The 21,207-nt window shown below is 39.5% G+C and overlaps 1 protein-coding gene across 6 annotated transcripts; it reads left to right on the forward strand.

Annotated features, from left to right (window-relative positions):
* The first annotated feature begins 1,454 nt into the window (after positions 1-1,454).
* Positions 1,455-19,277, forward strand: zgc:91944 (uncharacterized protein LOC436941 homolog). Of its 6 annotated transcripts, none has more exons than XM_046835063.1 (11): positions 1,455-1,776; positions 2,338-2,474; positions 6,942-7,353; positions 9,051-9,136; positions 11,188-11,298; positions 12,111-12,236; positions 12,418-12,571; positions 15,290-15,372; positions 15,537-15,632; positions 16,088-16,209; positions 17,825-19,277. In XM_046835063.1, the coding sequence occupies exons 2-11, from the start codon at positions 2,396-2,398 to the stop codon at positions 17,966-17,968; spliced, it is 1,413 nt and encodes a 470-aa protein (XP_046691019.1). In that variant the 5' UTR covers positions 1,455-1,776; positions 2,338-2,395; the 3' UTR covers positions 17,969-19,277. The 6 variants fall into 6 exon arrangements, with proteins under 6 accessions (XP_046691019.1, XP_046691020.1, XP_046691021.1 ...); XM_046835064.1 differs by having other exon boundaries at positions 2,363-2,474; XM_046835062.1 differs by lacking the exons at positions 1,455-1,776; positions 2,338-2,474 and adding exons at positions 5,029-5,082; positions 5,247-5,304.
* Positions 19,278-21,207: the final 1,930 nt, after the last annotated feature.

The following is a 21,207-nucleotide window of genomic DNA, read 5'->3' on the forward strand; positions in this document are numbered from 1 at the left end:
TATAAAAGATGCAAAATTTAAACCTTCGGCGCAACACACATTTATTCGCGACTTCGTTTCATTAGATATCAGATATTTTAAAAAAAGAAACCAAAAAATAATTTTTATTCACTAAACATTTTTACTGATGCGCCAAGTCTAGAATCAAGTAGGAAAATCCGCCATGATGCACACATCCGGCAATCAAAATCATCCGTGTGGAAACATGAAAAGTTCCGTTCGGTGTCCTGATGATTTATGTAAATCCAAGCACCATAATTTCAAACATTTACAAGAATATCTTTACGAGCTGCCCTGCCATCTGAAAATGTAAACAGGCTTGTGTAAGTAAATTGCTCAGTGAAAACAAAGAGAAGTAATAAGAACCTGGTATTTCTGTTGTTTTGTGTGTGTCTAATAGACATGAACAAGTTCTTTGAAAAACATCTATGACCTCTGAAACATGTCTAGTTTTCATGCTCTTATGCTGAGGATGGTTTCACTAATAACAAACATATATTTGCATAAAGCATCCATATTTGTCCATGCCCATGTTGATAAGAGTATTAAAAACTTAAAAAGATTAAGGTACATTTAATGCAGATAATTATGTGCGATTAAGTTGCAATTGATCACGAGTTACATGAGAACTTCAATCGTGCGTTTATTTATCGTGCGATTAAATATCGCAGATTTTAAAATATTTTTGCCCATGAATATGTATTCAATTATTCCCAATACAATTCTCTCCTTTTTTCATTTCATAGTGTTTCTCTCAGAATGTAAGTTTTGGTTTGAGTTTTAATCCAATCAGATTTCAGTCAGATTTGATTTATACATCATTATGGGTGACTCTGTCATACCTCTATGACAGGGGTCACCAACCTTTTTAAAACTGAGAGCTACTTCTTGGGTACCAATTAATGTGAAGGGCTACCAGTTTAATACACACAGTTTTCAGTCTGATCTGAAATAACACATTTGCTCAATTTACCTTTTATTATATGTTATTATTAATAATAAATTATATTTATCTATGTGAAGACACTGATCATGGTAATGATTTCTCACAATAATTATCAACGATGATTCAACAATGTAGGAAACAGCTATTTTTAGAAAAGAACCACGGGCTACTCATGTGGTCCTTGGGGGCTACCTGGTGCCTGTGGGTACCATGTTGGTGACCCCTGCTCTATGATGAACTGAGATGGGGAATGCTGTTTCAATCACCTTTCAATTACTGTGAAGGCACATCAGTTTTTTTATACACACATATATTATCTATCTATCTATCTATCTATCTATCTATCTATCTATCTATCTATCTTACACTTATATACATTATAGACACGTTTCCATGTGAAAGATAAAGATGTACTAATTGGTTCCACATTGGTGGAGGAAAAAAGAAAAAAACACCTAAATATATTTATATATATAATTCAATATTTTATTATTTTCAATGAAAGTGTGCTGTGAGTAGTTTATTTTTTGTTATGCAGTGTAATGAAAGTTCCTCTCTCCTCCTGGTGGAATCACAAGCACTTCCTGCAGGAAGTTAGCTGTGGGTGAGAGGTCAGTGAACGCTGCTGGGACGGTGCTCGTGCACCGAGGACACACACACACACACACACACACACACACACACACACACACACTAACTACTGCAGCATCCCGGGACAATGTGACCCTTCTCGTATCACCTTCATTAGCCAAGCGCAGGCGGGCCGAGCTGGAAAGCCGGCGGGAGAGCGGAGTTTATTGGGCGGGCAGTCAGGCTGCGGAGACGGCGAGGTGAGTGGAGCGCTGCAAGCGGCGTCAGTACGGCGGTACTACCGCTACAGTCCACGGCGCCTCCTCGGCTCACGCACCGGAGCTGCCATTTTAGTTTTTTTTGATTTTCCGCGTGCGTCCGCAATCGGTTAGGGATGCCGGAAAGCGGTTTGGCGGTGTGTTCGTGTAGGTTTGCGACAGTGGAGTTTTTTATATATATATATATATTCTTCAGCCATGTCATTTCAGCTGCCGTGATTGATTTGTATTATCACTGAGCATCAAACGCATAACAGAATAATAACAGTATTTTTTTCCAACTGTCTTTGATGTTTAGCTAAAGCTACTGTATTAATCCGCTTCCCGAATTGCAGCAGCCTGCACAAGCACACACACACACACACACATACATATACACGCACGCACGCACGCCACGACCTCCGTGCATTCGTATTCACTTCTCACACACACACACACACACACACACACACACACACACACACATATACACACACACACACACACACACACCCCTCTCTCCGTGCTTCACGTATCCTAGCCCGGAGTTTTGCGCTGTTGCAGGCTGAAGGTGCGGTGATGTTTGCAGGCGTTGTCCCCAAACCCCGGTGCTGAGTGGATCATGCGCCAGTGGAGTCTCCGCGCTGTGGCTCCGCGCGCTGAGCCGCTCCCCACGGGCCGCGTGTCCCCGCAACTCTCAGGTAAAACACCTCGGATCACATCGCGTCCCTTTTCCGTGTAACCAGTTATTGCGCAACATCATGGCGGCTTAGAGCTTCACAAACAAATCACAACCTCTTTAAACTCAATTTCTCCAAATCTCACCTTCTTCTCCCCTTCTAGTGTCGGTATGTTTTTTTTTTATCAAGCAACTATCAATAAAAGTCCTATTTGTTTTGCATCAACCACATCCTCCGATCTTCCACTGGATTTAAAAGCGAAACTCTCAGATTTGTTGTCATCTACCAATCCAAGTATTTTGACTGCTATGTAGTTTGGGAAGTGATTTTGGTAAAAGAAAGGCCTGGAAGACTTTGCAGACTTCATTCCAGTTCATCTCGGACATGTTGAGCAGGTCTGAGGTCAGGCCTTGGTGCAGGATCTGTACAAGTTCTTCTACTAACCTTGGAGGTTAATTATGTCTTCATGGAGCTTGCATGTGGTCATTGTCATGCTGGAAGAGTGGTTGGGCTTCTTAGATCAAGTGAAGTGAAATACCAAAAAAATTAAGTTTGCAGAAGGACCATGTATGCCGTCGCAGACTTTTGTGTACCCATATATTGTGTTTAAAAATTAGCTCCATTATTGAAATGTGTAGAATAAATATTGCGGTTTGTAGACTGACTTGTTTTCAGTTGGTTTTAACATAATGGGGTTTGAATATAAAAATTATTCAATTTATTTGCCATATATATATATATATATATATATATATATATATATATATATATATATATATATACAGTACAGACCAAATGTTTGGACACACCTTCTCATTCAAAGAGTTTTCTTTATTTTCATGACTATGAAAATTGTAGATTCACACTGAAGGCATCAAAACTATGAATTAACACATGTGGAATTATATACATAACAAAAAAGTGTGAAACAACTGAAAATATGTCATATTGTAGGTTCTTCAAAGTAGCCACCTTTTGCTTAGATTACTGCTTTGCACACTCTTGGCATTCTCTTGATGCCTACTTGGAAGAACCTACAATATGACATATTTTCAGTTCACCTTTTTTGTTATGTATATAATTCCACATGTGTTAATTCATAGTTTTGATGCCTTCAGTGTGAATCTACAATTTTTATAGTAGGAATAGGAAATCATAGGAAAAATGGGCAAGTGTAAGGATGTGAGTGAGTTTGACAAGGGGTCAAATTGTGACGGCTAGATGACCGTCTGCAGTGGTCAGTATCTATTAAAAGTGGTCCAAGAAAGGAACAGTGGTGAATCGGCGACAGGGTCATGGGCGGACGAGGCTCATTGATGAACGTAGTGTTCGAAGGCTGGCTCGTGTGGGCCGATCCAACAGACGAGCTCCTGTAGATTTACCTGTAAATTACTGAAGTAGTTAATGATGTTGATGCTCGACGGTTCAGAACTGTTTTAGCCATAATGTTATGCCTGGTCAGTGCTTTTATATATATATAATAGGGTATTATACTGTAATTTGTTAATAATAAAAAAATTACAGTACTTTCGCAAAACAGCAATTAGGCAGAGGGTGCGTGGACAGGTGACGGTTTGCGAGTGGAGGGTGGAGGCAGATGAAACGAGCGTTAAGACGCACACGTGTAGAAGCCCATTTGATGAGACTAATCAGTGCGCTTCGTTTGAATAGAAGTGAGGCAAGAGCTACAATTGGGCTTTGAAACACCGAAAACACAAAAAAATACACGCTTTAACACCAAGACAACTGAACTCTCGACTGCTGGCGAGATAAAGGCAGAGTCCCAAAGTATCGTACCACATCTAGACTGCTGCGAAGATTTAAATATTTTTACAATCTTGAATCTATCGTCGTTTTAAAGTCGAACCATTATAACTCAGGGAATACCTGCATATATACTATATATATATATATATATATATATATATATATATATATATATATATATATATATATATATATTATAAATATGCAGTATCTGAGAACAATCCTCGCATTTCAGCAATCATTTATCATTTCTGTATATTTTCTTCTTAATAGACATTAGTATAGAAATGAAACTTGGATATATTTTAGAGTATTCAATGTGTAGCTCATATAGCAGATTTTCTGTCCTCTAAATATAACTCAACATACAGCAATTATTGTCTAAATAACTGGCAAAAAAGTGAGTGAGTACACCCTCAGTGATAACAGCTGTACGTTGTGTAACCATGTAAAGCCACATGTCCTATTTATCATGTTCATGTTTTTGTCTGCTTGACAGGACCATACAAATTTGTGTATCTTGTATTAGAGCAGTTAAAATTAGGTGCTTTGAGTCCAATTCTCTCATACTGACCACTGGATGTTCAACATGGCACCTCATGGCAAAGAACTCTCTGAGGATTTGAGAATTAGAATTGTTGCTCTCCACAATGATGGCCTAGGCTATAAGAAGATCGGTAACACCCTGAAACTGAGTTACAGTACAGTGGCCAGGGTATTACAGAGGTTTTCCAAGACGGGTTCCACTCAGAACAGGCCTCGCAAGGGTCGATCAAAGAAGTTGAGTCCTCGTGATGTGCGTCAGGTGCAGAAACTGGCTTCAAAAAACAGACCCATGAGTGCTGCCAGCATTGCTTTAGAGGTATTATATATATATATACACACACATACATTTAAATCTATATATATATGGGGTATTATACTGTAATTTGTTAATTATTTAACAAATTGCAGTACATAATTTAGCAAAACAACATTTTACAGTACCGTAATGTATAAACTTTATAGTATATATGTATGTGGCAGAGGGTGCGTGGACAGGCGCTGGTTCGCGAGTGGAGGGCGGAGCCGGACGAAACGAGCGGTAAGACGCACACGTGTAGAAGCACACCTGATGAGACTAATCAGTGCGCTCTGTTTTAGTGGCGAGCGACGGCAATAAAAAGTAGAGAGGCAAGAGCTAAAATTGGGCTTTGAAACGAAAAAAAAAAAATACGTGCTCTAACACAGAGACAACTGAACTCTAGCAACCGCTGGTGAGATTAAGGCATCTCAGAAGGTGGGAGATGCATACATGCTGGCAGAGTCCCAAAGTATCGTGCCACATCGACACTGCTGCGAAAATATAAAGATTTGTAACATTTAATTGTATCGAAAAATTGTAATTCGAACCATCGTAACTCAGGGACTACCTGCATATACATACATACAGTATCTCACAATAGTGAGTACAATACTCACATTTCAGCAACCATCTTCTTATATCATCTCAAGGGCCAATACTACAGAAATGAAACTTGGATATATTTTAGTGTAGTCAGTGTGCAGTACAGATTTACTCTCCTCTGAAAAGAACCCAACATACAGCCATTATTGTCAATGATGAATAAGACATGTGGCTTTACACGGTTACACGACGTACAGCTGTTATCACTGGGGGTGTACTCACTTTTGTTGCCAGCTATTTTCACAATAAAAGCTGTATGTTATTTTCAGCGGACAATAAATCTGTACTGCACACTGACTACTCTAAAATATATCCAAGTTTCATTTCTGTAGTATTGGCCCTTGAGATGATATAATAAGAGGATTCTGAAATGTGAGTATTGTACTCACTATCGTGAGACTCTGTGTGTGTCATGTGTGCGTAAATGAAAACACCATTAATACTATAAAACATATTCAAGATTATTTAGTCTTCATGCTCTATGTTGATGTTGGTTTTAAGAATAATAAACAGACATTTGCATGAAGCATCCATGTTTGTCCATGCCCATGTTGATTAGAGTATTAAAAATGTGAAAAGTATTAATCGAAGGTATATTTAGAGCAGAAAAAAATGTGTGATTAAGTTTGATAAGCAGTTAATTATGATTATATATTTTAATCTAATCGAATGACAGCTTATACACACACACACACACACACACACACTCAGGAATTTAAAAGAATGTATATGTGTGTGTGTGTGTATATATAAGTATATGTGTGTGTCCATGTTGGGCTTCATAAATCTATAATCTGAGCTAGAAAGAAATCAGCCCTAGCCTTGTCTCTTCTTACTATTATGCATTGCTCTGCATGATCCGACATTTTCTTTTCTCTCTTTTTTTTTTTTTTACCTAATGCAAAACAATCTGATGTGTATTCCAAAAACGAAACAGTGTATTAATGCATTTTTTATGTTAAAATGCACAAACCCATTTATATGAGAGGCCCATGCACTTAATCTTGAATGAGCGAATGCCTCAGCAGAGCTGACCTTGTGTCATTTTCCCCCTTTAAATAAGAAGTGGAGCAATGTAGTAAAAAAGTCAGTGGTTGCAGTGGTGTGGTGGAGTGCCGGGGCGAAGTGGGTGCAAGAGCACACGAGAAAAACACATTTCTGAGATCATTTGGAATGCAGCTATCTTTTCTTCCTATGATCTGTGTATAGTCCTTCTGTTGTGCTCGTAAAATTCAATTATAGCTGCAGATGGATTAACTGGGCTCTTCTCGCAGATGCCAGGATGGAGTGCTGTGATGTGGAGCCACGCTACACCATCGAGCAGATCGACCTGCTTCAGCGCCTCAGGCTGTCCGGCTTAACCAAACCTCAGATCCTCCAGGCTCTGGAGTCTCTAGAGCGATTGGATCCGGAGCACCGCTCGCCTTTCTGTGACAATCACTCAGCCCCGCCCAGGGCTCCTACCTCTGCAGCTCCGGCTGCACCTTCTTCCTCATCCTCTTCATCTTCCTCTCTCACCTCAGCTACCACACAGACTCCAGTTCTCGATGCCGCACTGTCCCCCAGCAACAGTTACGACGCCTCGTCTCCACCCCTGTATCCACCGGGTGGAGTTCAGAGGGCGTTCGCTTATGACCTAGCAGAAGAAGACTGGGATCTGGAAGAGAAGGTGGAGGAGTACATGAGGTAGAAGGTTATATCAGATCATCTTGTTTTTGCTCTTATTACCTTGTTTTTTTTTTCAGAAGGCTAGTAGGAATGGGTGATTAATATAACCCCAGACGATGGCAGGCAACGTCCCTGGAGCGGCAATGTAATTTTCATAGACTTGTAGGCTTTTCTGAAGTGGGTCAGGAGGAGTGGGAGGAAGACAGCTGGCTTTAATAAGGAGTTTTGAAGCTCTTGAAATGTTTTGCGAGTGGTGCTGTTTTCTTTGGTATGTAGGGTGAATTTCTGACTATATTAACAGTTTATGGTGAGAATGTAAACTATGTTCATGTCTGTTTCATTTTTACCACAAGAGTACTTTCTTTTTGTATCATTTCAGTGATTGGACTTGCTTCAGTATACGAATTGTAGCAAAGTGTAAATAATACAGTAACTGTCACTTTTATAGTTTTTTTGTCAGACACATGCAGGTTCCTTTTGTTTCTATGCAGCAGGTCATTTAACTTTACAAGGATTAAATTTGACCAAACAAATCTATAAATGTACAGTCATTAAACTTTATCATTGAAAACTCCTCCCTTAACATCCAGACAGCTTGTTTCACCAAACATTCAGCTAAAAGACTTTGGCATGTCTCTGAAATTTACTAACGATGTTCTTTACTAGTTGGAGATTTCTTTCTGACCTTGCGATTCAGTTCATCTTAGAGCAGGTGGGATTTAGGTCCCAGAGCAAAGTAGGATACAGGTGTGGTGATTGGGCAGGCTATTCCATGATAATTAATACACCCCAGCTCACTATTTGTTCTCGAAATAACTCTTACAGAACCTGGGCGTATGTTTTAGGTCATTGTCTTGTTGTCCGGTCAGTTTTAATGAGTCGCAGTCCAGGTGTAATTGCATGGTGTTAAAGTAGGAATTGCAGCCATGTTGGCTTAACTAGAATAAGTCTTCAACATTTCTTACTCCAAAACAACTCCAAACCATTAAGCTTCCACCTCCATATTTGACTGTAGGGGTGCAGCAGCCTGTTAACATCTTCTCTCCTGTTCTTCTGTTAGAGTCAAAACATTGTCACATTTGGACTCATCTGTTAATTGAACTTTCTTCCAGTCATTCATTGTCCAAATCTTGTGTGGTTTTACCTTTTACCTAGTTTGTTGCATATAAAAAAAATGTATTCAGCAATCAAACTTTTTTACAGGCTCCGTAAACCATTTTAAAATTATGTAACACATTCACACAATGTATTCATGCACTCTTATAGCTCCACGTTGTTCAATTCTTTCTGCTGATTGGTCAAAAGTTGACTAATCTTCAATTAATAAATTGTCTATAATACAGTAGCAGTTTTGCCAGCTGTAGCCAAATCATTGCAAAGCATTGAAATCTAACTATAAACGATTTATAAAATTGGCATGTGGAATTTGTAATTATTGGCAAATTGCTTGGGTGTAAAAGAATGAACCACTTCAGAAAAACAAATGTTGTAGGTAAATAGTTTTGTATCCTAGTATAAATACTGGTATTAATCCTATAAAAGCCTCCAGTGTGATTTTATTACACACCTATTACACGTTTCTTATGATTTATCTCAAATTTGCATTACAAATGCTTCAAAATTTGGCTAAACATATTTGTATTATTATTAGTATGTTTTTATGTAGCGTGTCAGCCTACATGTACATAGATTTGATGCATGTGTTTGGATTTTAGGAGGGACAGTAACCTGGTAAAAGAGGAAATCAAGGCCTTCCTCAATAACAGGAGGATCTCTCAGGCTATTGTCGGCCAAGTTACAGGTACTTATCACAACTTTTACTATGGTCGTTATTTATTAAGATTATGGAATCGGCCGCTGGTTTGACCCCCAGGAAAAACCTGTCTATGTTTAATTTATAAACCTGCCTTAAAACATCAAAATCAGATGTACTTTAGCTGTGCGGGTGCAATCGTCTTCATCCTAGTCCTTCATTTACAGCCTGCATATAACATGCACTAACATACACTACATGGACAAACACCTGACTTTTGTCATTCATATGGAAAAAATCTTCCCCAAACTGTTACTACAAATTGGAAGACCCACAATTGAATGGGATGTTTTTGGAAACATTTCCTTCACATAAACAAGGACACCCAAACCTGTTACAGTACCCTTCTGCACAAAGCTCCATTAAGATGTGCTTTACATGGGTTTAAGGGAAAGATCTTGAATGGACTGCTATAGAGCTCTCACCTTAACACCTTTAACACTCTAATAACACCTTTGTAGCTGAATGAGCACGAATCTTCACAAGCATACTTCGAAATCTAGTGGAACATCTTCCCAGAAGAGCGGAGGTTATTATAACAGCAAATAGGTACCAAATGTAGAATTGGATGTTCAAAAAGCCCATATGAATCTTATGACTTAAGTCCATATTGTGTATCTTTATATAGAGTAGGGATGACCATACTAGGGCCTGTGGGTAAAATTTGGCCCTTGGTGATTTGACCCTTCATGCCACATATGAGAATGGAAAAAAATAGCAATTTTTTCAAAATAAGGACCAGCTTCATGTCTCTCATTAGAGGTCACTGAATAGCTGAATTAGGCATTGAGCTCCACTGTACAGTACACTTCAATGTTTCTTATTGTACTGTCAGTTTCATGAAACTAGAACTTTTTAAGCAGTTAAACAAATTACAGTCATGTCTGTCTATCTATCTATCTATCTATCTATCTATCTATCTATCTATCTATCTATCTATCTATCTATCTATCTATCTATCTATCTGTCTATCCGTCTATCCGTCTATCCGTCTATTGGTCTATATAATATGCCAGATAGTTATCTGCACTGTAAATATGCTAGATATTTATCTGCACTTTTTGCACAACTGCTACATTTTGCACTTCTGGTAGATGCCAAACTGCATTTCGTTGCTGTGTACCTGTACAATGCAATGACAATAAAGTTGTATCTATCTATCTATAAGTCATAATAGTGAAGAACCAGGTCAACATTGAATTCAATGTAATGTCTGGTACAATGCAACATTTATTTTGGGCCTACACCCCTCAGTCAAATTAGATTTTTGGGCATCTCTGATATAGAAGATATATTCATATAATGTTATGTAATTTACATACAGCAGTCTATAAATAATACAGCTTTTTTTTACCAGCCATACTGGATTTATTTGTTTTAGCATCGCGTGTGTGTTTTCTTTTAACATACAAGGTCACTTGTACAAATTATAATAAGATTTTCTGCACATCTTCAGTCTGCACTTCTCAATGTTACATATTTGCTCCAAAACATGTCAAGGCAGGAGCCATATGAATAGTATATGCACAAGATATACAACAATTAAGGAAAACTTCACATAAGCGCAGCTGATATACCGACATATTTGATACGTTTTATTTTTTGTTTGTTAGAAGGCGGCATGCATTTTTAACAAAGATTTTTGTTTACACATGAAACATCCACATATGACTGGCAAAGTCAGGTGTCCCAATACTTATGTACTTATGTAAATTAGGGAATGTTGTTTGTCATTAAACTCAATATCTTTAATTAATACTTCAACAATAAAAAATTGCTTTCCTATAGTGGTAGCAGGATGATACAGTACATTAAATTCAACCTCCTGTAAGGGATTTTCTTTAAATATCCTCCTGAGTGTCTCGGATGCTGTACCACTGACACGTGAGGAAAAAATGCTGTGCCTGCCTACTCTTTTGAAATCACACCTGACCTTGGGATATTTATGGTCTATGTGTTAAGGAGAATGTCTTTACAAGTCTATAAGAACTGCGTTTTTTTTTCTTTACACGTTTTATTTGATTTGAATTTTTTTGTAGGTATCAGTCAAAGCTACATCTCCCAGTGGCTGCTGCAGCAGGGCCTGGAGATGAGCGATTCCAAGCGCAGGGCTTTTTACCGCTGGTATCTGCTGGAGCGGAACAGTCCAGGTGAGCGCAGCCTCCCGGTCGCAGATGCGTGTAGTTTCCAGCCTGTGGTGAAAGTATTTTTAGGCGGAAACAGCCATCGCATTCTTGTGTTCATCCACTCCCCATCCACTTTCTTTTACACTTCCTTTTCACATGGTCCTCGAGGGCTTGTAATTCAGTCTGGTTTCTAAAACAGGCCGTATGAATCTATAAAAAGTCTTTTCAATTATGGATTGAAATGAAACCAGCTGATTTCATTTGCCATCATTTATATTATTGAGTTAATGTTGGGTTTGGCAAAGCGTATCGACGTGCATACTGTTTGGGAAATTAACTTAAGAGCCTGTCACCCAGCCAAAAGAGTCATCTACTCATATTAATAGAGTTAATGTGACAGAGGTTAAAGGGCTGAAAAAGTAATGCAGAGTTTGTATGAAACCCTCCAGTACTTTTAGCTCTCCTCAACTTCCTTTCGAAACCCCAGAACTACTATAGGCCATGCATTGTGCCTCTTAGTCCTAATCCTGGGCCTGGAACTTGCTGGTTTTCCTCTTGTCCATTACGCCACCTAACTATACTAACAGAGCTCTGAGCATGTCGCTTTATAATCCTCTGCAGTGCTGCAGTACCGAGCATGTCTCTGCACACTTTAATCCCCCGCATTATAGACCTCTTAATGCAACCCCTAGTAATGAAACCAGTAGAACGTCAGTTTTCTCTACAGCTTTTTGAACTTGAGTGATATGGTGACATGTATTCGTCAATGATTGAGATGGACTTTCGGAGCGACCTTAGTTAATCTCCAGTTTTCTGATTGCCCAAATGGCTTAAAGGGTTCAGATGGACTGAAAACCAGCATGCTCAGGGCAACAGGAGCAGGACTGACACCCCCTGGAGTAGACAAAGAGAACTTCTGATGCACCTGCTCCCTTGGTACTCTGCGCAGCAGGCCCAGTCAGGTAACTGCAACGGACCCAGCAGCTGGACGATAGGCAATGCATGATCCAGACATCACTCCTTTCATGTTTGTCGTAAAAAACGATGTATCACACTGTAAAATGCATCACCAGTGTGTAATGTCTGTCTAACATTAGTTAGAATCAAGTGCTATTTGTAGATTTATGATGCATGTGTGTGAAGGTGCTACTCTGTCCATGCGCTCGCTGGTCAAAGAGGAACCTGACTGGAGGGTTGCTGGCTGCCCTGGTGACAGGGTGGCAGTAGGTGGGCCTTTCAGACTGAGGCGGGGCAGCCGTTTCACCTGGAGGAAAGAGTGCCAGTCGATCATGGAGAGGTGAGTCGTTTACAAAGTGGATCTGTAAAAAATAGCAAAAGTCTGCCTTCGATCCTCACCTGCCTGAATGCTTGCTATACATCCAGCACAATTGTTCATTTAGACCATCAGTGCCTTCTAGTGTGCGATGCATTCTAATGAAATTTTGACACATTAACCGCCAATGGTTTGAATCGGCAATGAGGTATTTGCGGTGGCCTGGACGTGCAAAACAAATGAACAAATCAGAAAATACAGTAACAAATTCAAACGCACTTTACCAAATCCGAAAACACATTAATAATTCAGACAAACCGGAAAAGGTAGAGAGTGAGAGTAATAGAGAGAGAGAGAGAGAGAGAGAGAGAGAGAGAGAGAGAGGTACACAGCAACAAAATTCAGTTTGGCATCTACCAGAGGTGCAAAAGGTAGCATTAGTGCAGATAAATAGCATATATGTATGTTTGTGAATGGAATACTGACGCTCTTTGGACGACACATCTTTCATTCAAGTTCAACAGGCTGGAAAAAGTGTACAAATATGTAAGTTACACTATTGGAAAAAAAATTGTTTAAAGTGTAAAACTCAACACATGTACAAGAAACAAAGTTATAAGATACACAATCTCCCACTTACTGTACATCTTGAATGACAAGTGTCTCATCCAATGAGCGGTAAGTATTTTATTCCCAAACTATACCTACCTTCTCCGGTTTGTCTGAATTATTGCTCTGTTTTCGGATTTGTTCATTTGATTATGGATTTTATTTGTTTACATATTTGATATTTTGTTTATCGATTTGTTCTTTGTTTTTGGATTGTTCATTTGTTTTTGGATTTTTTTTTTTGTGGTTTTTGGATTTGTTCGTTTGTTTTGTGTATAATACCATGAATTTCCCAAATAAAATTATTTTCTATAGGAAAATTGCAAGCAAACATGCAATTTTAAGTCACACACACACACACACACACACACACACACACACACACACACACACACACACACACACACACACAGTGCAGTATTATTTTATTGAAGACCCACTAAAAGGCATAAAACACATCCTAAAGATTATACAACACATTACAAACAATATTTCTTTGGTTAGCTAATAAAATGGTTCAAGCTATGCAGGAAATTAACATTACATTAGAATTAGTTTTAGTTTTAATTCATTTTTATAAGAGCTACAGTCTTTACTGTGCTTTACTGACCTTGGTTTTGGAGGCCCTTTTTGTGGGAGAACAAGGATACTCTTTTTGATAGACTATACAAAGCGTATCAGTAAAGCTATAAAAGAAAAGCCCAGCATCTGTATGTATGCATGTCATTTATGGTAATGACTGTGATTTTATCTGATGTAATGTCTGTCCATACAGTTTAACTACATAAACTATACCGTATTTTCCAGACTATAAGCCGCTACTTTTTTCCCCACGCTTTGAATCCCGCGGCTGAAACAACGAAGCGGCTAATTTATGGATTTTTCCTGGGTTTTTCCCGGTTTCACAAGCTTTAAGACAAAAAACTGAGCCCCATAACATTAGACCAATCAAATTGCCGAACGGGTTCAGGTGAACCAATGAAACTCTTTATATTAAATCCGACGCACTCGCACTGAATCGGGCCGCACCACATCATAAATATGGATGATGTTCCTCTGACGTTTGACCTGCCGCTCACTCGGACTGTCAACAGGAAATGAGAATCATTCGTCACACTGAAAACAACCGGGCATGAAAAAACGCACTTCACCTGTGTTCTGAGCTGCACGGCATCGGGAGAAAAGCTTCACCGATAGTGATTTTTAAACGCACGACGATGCCAAAAGATAAACTCCCGAGAGAAATAGTTGTGAAAGGAAGGAGGAAGACAGTGAACTATGACTTTCTTGGTAGGCTACTGTTTAGATACAAGCCGTGTAACAGACACTGTTTTTCATTAAAGCCTGTGTAAAGTTCATTAGTTTCAGTGTAGGAAACTTATAGCTTATAGACAGGTGCGGCTTATTTATGTTCAAAATAAAAATCTTTGTCAAATTCAGTGGGTGCAGCTTATATTTGGGTGCACTTAATAGTCCGGAAATTACGGTACACTATATGAACAAATGACACCTGGCCACAAGATTGGTATGTGCTTTTTGAACATCCCATTCTACATGAAGTCCCCTTTTGCTGTTATAATAACCCCCATACGTGGGGCAAGATGTTCCACCACATTTTGAAGTGTGCTGGAGTGTGGAGATTTGTGTTCATTCAGCCAAAAGGGTAAAGTCAGGATATTGGTGTAGGGTGACAAGGCCTGGGGTTTAGTCACTGTTTCAGTTCGTCCAAAAGATATTTAATAGAGCTGAGGACCGAGCTCTATAGCAGGCCACTAATAAATTAAATAAATAAATAGAAACCACTTAATCTTCCACTCCAACCAATGCAGTACATATCTTCATGTAACTGGTGGAATTGTCATGCTGGGACATGTTTGGGTCTCTTAGTTCAAGTGAAAATGTAATGCTACAGTATTCAAAGACGTCCTACACAATTGTGTAACTACAACTTTGTGGGAACAGTCTGGAGAAAATCCACTTGACTTTGGCTACTAAAGTAATGTGACCCAATAAATTGGGCGATAATAAAGTGTATGTCTTAAAGGAGACAGTGCATCTGTTTCCTTTGGATATGTCCCTTGTTGTTCATACTAATAATACACTGGCCCTGATTTGTTACCTGTGCTCCTTTAGTTTCTTTATAGAGAATCAGTATCCTGATGAAGCCAGGCGAGAGGAGATTGCCAACGCCTGCAACTCGGTCATCCAAAAACCAGGTGAGAAATCCTCGAGGAATGGTTCGCCTGCAGATTAGCGCAGCATTCTCCCATTTTCTGATACTGCCTCATCGTTTAACAGTGCACTAGAGAATCAATTAGAGTACATCATACGACTGAAAATGAAATAATCACATCTTTCCGTGTGCCAAATTCTGTCACAGGGTGCAAACTTTCTGAGTTTGAGAGAGTCACTGCTCTGAAAGTCTACAACTGGTTTGCAAATCGCAGGAAGGAGATGAAGAGACGTGCCAACATTGGTGAGATGGCCTGCAATTGATTATTTTTTTGTTGTTGTTGTTTAAATATTTAATTATTGAATTATACCAAAGGACTTCTGTTGTGGCTGCTTCACTTAAACCAAAGATGTTTTCCAATGAAATGCCAAAAATCCAACTCGATTGAGGGCCATGTGCTGAAAATAAATGTAGCATTGTACCTAATAGTATATTAAAATAAAATTAAACACTTTTGTGTGAATTAACAAGGTGGGTACAATAACTCTGCTTCATGACCTGGATCATATCACCCTGTCATCAATCTAATATTCTGTAACAGGACATCACATCCAGTTGTAGTTTATTCCTTACATATTACCCAGCAAATGGGAGTAACAATTATCAAATAAAGTTACTTATGGAATGAACAATATTACCTTTTTTTTTTTACTCTCTTTTCATTATTCTAAAACAATCACCCAATCCCATGTTCTCAGAGGCTGCCATTCTTGAAAGCCATGGCATAGAAGTGCCAAGTCCCAGCTGTCACTCTAACGGTGAAGAGGTTGAGAACCAGGAGTTTGGAGATCAGGTTGTAAATCAGCGATTTCCAGATCAGGTGGGGAAAATAATCTACACTTCTTCTTCTTCTTTCGGCTTCTACCATTAGGGGTCGCCACAGCGAATTATCCGTCTCCACACAACTTTGTCCTCTAGATCTGCCTCTTTCAACCCAACCACCTGCATGTCTTCCCTCACCACATCTATAAACCTCCTCTTTGGTCTTCCTCTTTTCCTCCTTCCTGGTGGCTCCATCCTCAGCATTCTCCTACTGATATACCCCATGTCCCTCCTCTGCACATGTCCAAACCATCTAAATCTCGCCTCCCTCACCATGTCTCCAAAATGTCCTACATGCGCTGTCCCTCTAATAAACTCGTTTCTAATTCTGTCCATCCTCATCACTCCCTACAAAAACCTCAACATCTTCAGCTCTGCTACTCAGTGTAAAAAAAAATCTACATTTAATAAACCTATGGTTTTGATTGGACCAAAAGATAAACAGGAGCACAGGAAGTAGTATTGGAGGGTGAGAACCATTAAATTGCTTGGTATTTGAGTCTTACTGCCTAATTTTGTTAACTTAGTTGGGTATGTTTTCCAAATAATAAACATACAAGACAAAGTTTTAAACCAACACCCAGTATAGGTTTGAATCTGAATAGAAATAGAGATATTGGAAACACTTAATAGATACACACTATAAAAATTCTCTTAGGTAAACCTCATGTAATTTCAAGATCATCTGGTAAATATTGCACAAATGTAAAAAAAAATATATCAAACCTTTATTGTTCTTTTCTTTTAATGTAAACAGTACTGTTTGCTTCATGTCACTAACATTCAATTGGACATTCAATTGGAACATTCAAGCAACTTCTTCAGTAATTTGAGCTACAGGAGCTCATCTGTTGGATCAAACTACACGACCAGCCTTCGCTCCCCACATGCATCAATGAGTCTCTGAACCGTCCCCGGTTCACCACTGTGCCTTCCTTGGACCACTTTTTATAAACACTGACCACTGCAGACCGGAACATTCCACAAGAGCTGCAGGTTTGGAGATGCTCTGACCCAGACATCTAGACATCACAATTTGGACCTTGTCAAACTCGCTCAAATCCTTACATTTGTCCATTTTTCCTGCTTCTAACACATTAACATGGGGACTATATGTTGACTTGCTGCCTAATATATCCCACACACTAACAGGTGCCCTAATGAAGAGATAATCAGTGCAATTTACTCATATTTTTCTAATGTCAATTTTATGCCTGATGCCAGGTGTATGTTCTTATAATAAATTTTTTCAGTGGGAGGTGATAGTGGTTTAGATGTTACACTTGTAGTAAACACAACGCAGGCAAAGAAAGCGTGACTAATAGTTCTGTAATTGACCAGGCCAATAAGCATTTTGACTTCTTATTCTGGCTATGGTGACATAAATCAGGGAACTGTGTGTGTGTGTGTGTGTGTGTGTGTGTGTGTGTGTGTGTGTGTGTGTGTGTGTGTGTGTGTGTGTGTGTGTGTGTGTGTGTGTGTGTGTGTGTGTGTGTGTGTGTGTGTGTGTGAAAATATCATTGTGCCAGCAGGAAATACTAATGAATTGAAAAAATCCATTTGATGTCGCCAATTTAAAAAAGCCAATCCAATTTTTTTTTTTTCCTGCTCAGGAAGAGCTCGCTCAGAGAAAAGCCAATGAGCCAGATGGAGCCACACTGCCTGCAGTGGAAGTAGTGCCTCTTTCAAGCCCCGCTACTCAACACGTGGATCAGAAGATGGATGAATCAAAAAGGGAGGCCGCTGATGAGGAATGAGCGAAGGCTAAGCAGTCCGCATAATGTTTTAGAGGGGTGAAATTGTGCTGCTTACTGTCCCTCTTTTCGAGATCAGGTGGGGGAGGACGTGCGTGTGGGTGTGTGTGTGTGTGTACGGCGAGACACCAAATTGCCTCTAGTGCTATGGGGGCAATTGTATGTATCTACAGTAATCACGCTTGTAGTAATGGCAATATTTATCTCTATACACTGTATTGTGCATTCCAAGAAGTCTTAATGCATTAAGAGGAAAAGACAATTATGGTGCAGAAATGCTAACCTTCCACCTCATGCTAAAGCCTTTATTATTATTATTAATCTTTTTTTTATTTTTATTTTTTATTTTTTTTTTTCTCTTTTCGCCCTCTCCATCTTCTCACTATTCTCAAGTGTAACAGTTTAACAGTAGAAACCTCATGCAGCAGGAGTCAGGAGTGTAAGAGAAACCTGCAGGACAGGTGCTTGGCTCTGACGATGGCATGCACTCGATTTGCGGTGCTCGTATGATTGCAGGAAGAGAGCGACGAGAAGTCCTTAGCCATATGCAATAGTTCTCATGTGAGAGTGGAACCTGAACGCCACCATTTACTCAGGTAAAGCTACATTAGAGAATTGATGGAGAAGCAGGCCCATTTTCTCACTCACTATAGCTAATATCACTTCGGGGGAAAAAAACACGTCTCACGTACACGTCAAACAGCATTGCTCAGTTTTTTTCCTTTTGGCCTTTAATAAACAAAGCGAACCGTTTTCTCTGTAAGCAGTGATCTAGCTGTAATAGCGCAGGGTCATGACTCAATCGTTTTTATATTTAACCACTACTTAAAGCCTCTCTTTACTCAGTCATTTAAGCTGGTGTGATCGATGACTGGAGTTTGGGCTCTAAATTGTTCATTTTTTTAAATATTTTGCTATGAGCACCATTATTACTTTAATAAGCTACTACAGTATTATAACATTATTATAACTGTAACAGATTTAGAATATAATGTGTAAAAATATGCCACATTCCGGTGGACGATATACTGTTTTCTCCCTGTCTCTTTGAAGCCAAAGGTATGTCCTGGAACTCAGATCATTTACAGAGATGCTTTTTATAAAGTCAGCAGGCAAATGAAATTGTGTTTCCCCGAGGTCCGTTAAAGAGGCGCGTGCCGAAAGGGGAACGCTCTCCGTGCATAGGAAGACTTATAATATTTCAGTCCTCAGCTCTGTTAAATGGAAACAGGAAGCAGAGTCGCACGCTTTCAAGATCCATTTCTGTCTGCATTTCTGTCCCCAATGACTTCAATAAAACCAGTATATTATATCACAGTGTCTTGTTTACATTTATTTAAACAACCCACTTCTACACTACACGGACAAAAGTGTTATGACACCTGACTTATGTTATTCTTCCCCAAATTTTGGCACACAGTTATATAGGATTTTTTTGGAAGTGGCAGTCCAAATCTGTTCAGGCTCCATGAAGATATGGTTTGTGTAGGCTTTAGTGGAGTGGCTTGCTCTGTTTACAGGAAAGTACTTTATTAATCTACATTTACACACCATCACCTTCAAAACACTGTCAAAATAGCGACCTTTGAGTCATCTTTGGGAAGAGGACAAAGTCCACAGGAGACGAGAAGGGTAAGGTCATGTGAATTTGTTCGCTGATGATCATCATGCACAAGTTGCTGAATCGTTTCGATACTTTTAGAGGGTTGAACTCGTTGAAGGTCTTCAACTCAACCCCAGCAAAACAGAACTGCTGGTCATCCCAGGTGATTCATCCCCAGGTCAAGATCTACAAATAACACTTAATGACGCTCTGCTCTCCCCTTCAGCCTCTGCTCGTAACCTTGGGGTAACTATGGACAATGAACTGTCTTTTTTCCCCACATGTCGCTAATGTTGCTCGTTCTTGTCGATTTCTTCTCGATAACATCCGAAGGATTCGACCATTTCTGTCCACACAGGCTGCCCCAGGTGCTTGTTCAGTCTCTTGTCATTTCAAGACTTGACTACTGCAACTCTCTGCTGGCAGGTCTCCCCCTGAACGCTATTCGTCCACTGCAAATGATCCAAAACGCAGCTGCACGACTTGTGTTCAATCAGCCCAAGTTCTCCCACACCACCCCACTGCTGCGCTTCCTTCACTGGCTTCCAGTAGCTGCACGTATCAGATTCAAAACACTGATGCTTGCCTACAAGGCCAAAAATGGACCAGCACCATCTTACCTCAGTGACCTCATCACATCTCGCACTGCACCACGCTGTCTGAGATCCTCCAGCACTGCTCGATTGGTACCACCTTTTCTCAGAATGAGAGGTAAGTATACTTCAAGGCTCTTCTCTGTTCTGGCACCGAGGTGGTGGAATGAACTTCCCCTAGATGTCCGTACAGCAGAGTCCCTGATTATCTTTAAGCGACGACTGAAGACCTACCTCTTCCTAAAATACCTACATTAGCATTTTCCAAGTTTGTAGAATTCGAGTTATAGTTATATTGAGTTTGTAATCTTGCGTACCAGTGTAGATTTATTCATTACTAGAGATTTAAAGCACGTTTGTACGTCGCTCTGGATAAGGGCGTCTGCTAAATGCCGCAAATGTAAATGTAAATGTAAATGTCTTCCTGATTTCCTGCTCTTGAAGCCTGCGTGCCACTCGAAACATCTCAAAAGACTCATTGCGGCATCGCCGTATGTCAAACGTATCTATAAACATCTATGTGGCTGATTTGGCCAGTTTCATGTTTGATCTTTGTTCTAACTTGCTGTTCATGATGAAATCGCAGTCGTGGTAACGGACACGTGGTCAGAACAGCACCAGCTAGCAACATTAGTCATGAAATCTTTTGATCCCACCTCGTATATCATATATCATTGCCATCTTGTATTGGTATTATAATGAATTTCATGCTCGAGTGTTTTGGGCATTTGGGAATTGTGGAAAATTGTTTTTCTGGAGTTTTAGGGTTTTTTCCACTTCTTTTCTACACCAAAACCCCTCTTTAGTGTTGCAAAAAAAGCTCTATTTTAGTGTCATCTGACCAGTCTTCAAGCCTCCATGCCAACAAACAATATGGACGGTGGGCCTGAGTGAAGCCTACAACACTGTAACTGGTTTAATGATTATTTAAGCTTATTCAGACCCTTTGCCAGCTGGCATGTGGCATATTGATTTAAACATTGCACATTGGACCTTTTTTTTTTTTTTTTTTTGGAACCTGGGATTTTAAAGAACTGTGAGCTTAT

This window comes from Silurus meridionalis, chromosome 22, assembly GCF_014805685.1.
Source record: "Silurus meridionalis isolate SWU-2019-XX chromosome 22, ASM1480568v1, whole genome shotgun sequence".
Lineage (NCBI taxonomy): Eukaryota > Metazoa > Chordata > Actinopteri > Siluriformes > Siluridae > Silurus > Silurus meridionalis.

What these genes read in the sequence shown, in the direction of transcription:
- zgc:91944 (XM_046835061.1), top strand. Translation starts at nt 5,056, where the DNA reads ATGAGTGCTGCCAGCATTGCTTTAGAG. An exon ending in AAGGTGGAGGAGTACATGAG is followed by an intron (nt 7,354 to 9,050) that starts GTAGAAGGTTAT and finishes TTTGGATTTTAG; the next exon opens with GAGGGACAGTAACCTGGTAA. An exon ending in ATCAGCGATTTCCAGATCAG is followed by an intron (nt 16,210 to 17,824) that starts GTGGGGAAAATA and finishes TTTCCTGCTCAG; the next exon opens with GAAGAGCTCGCTCAGAGAAA.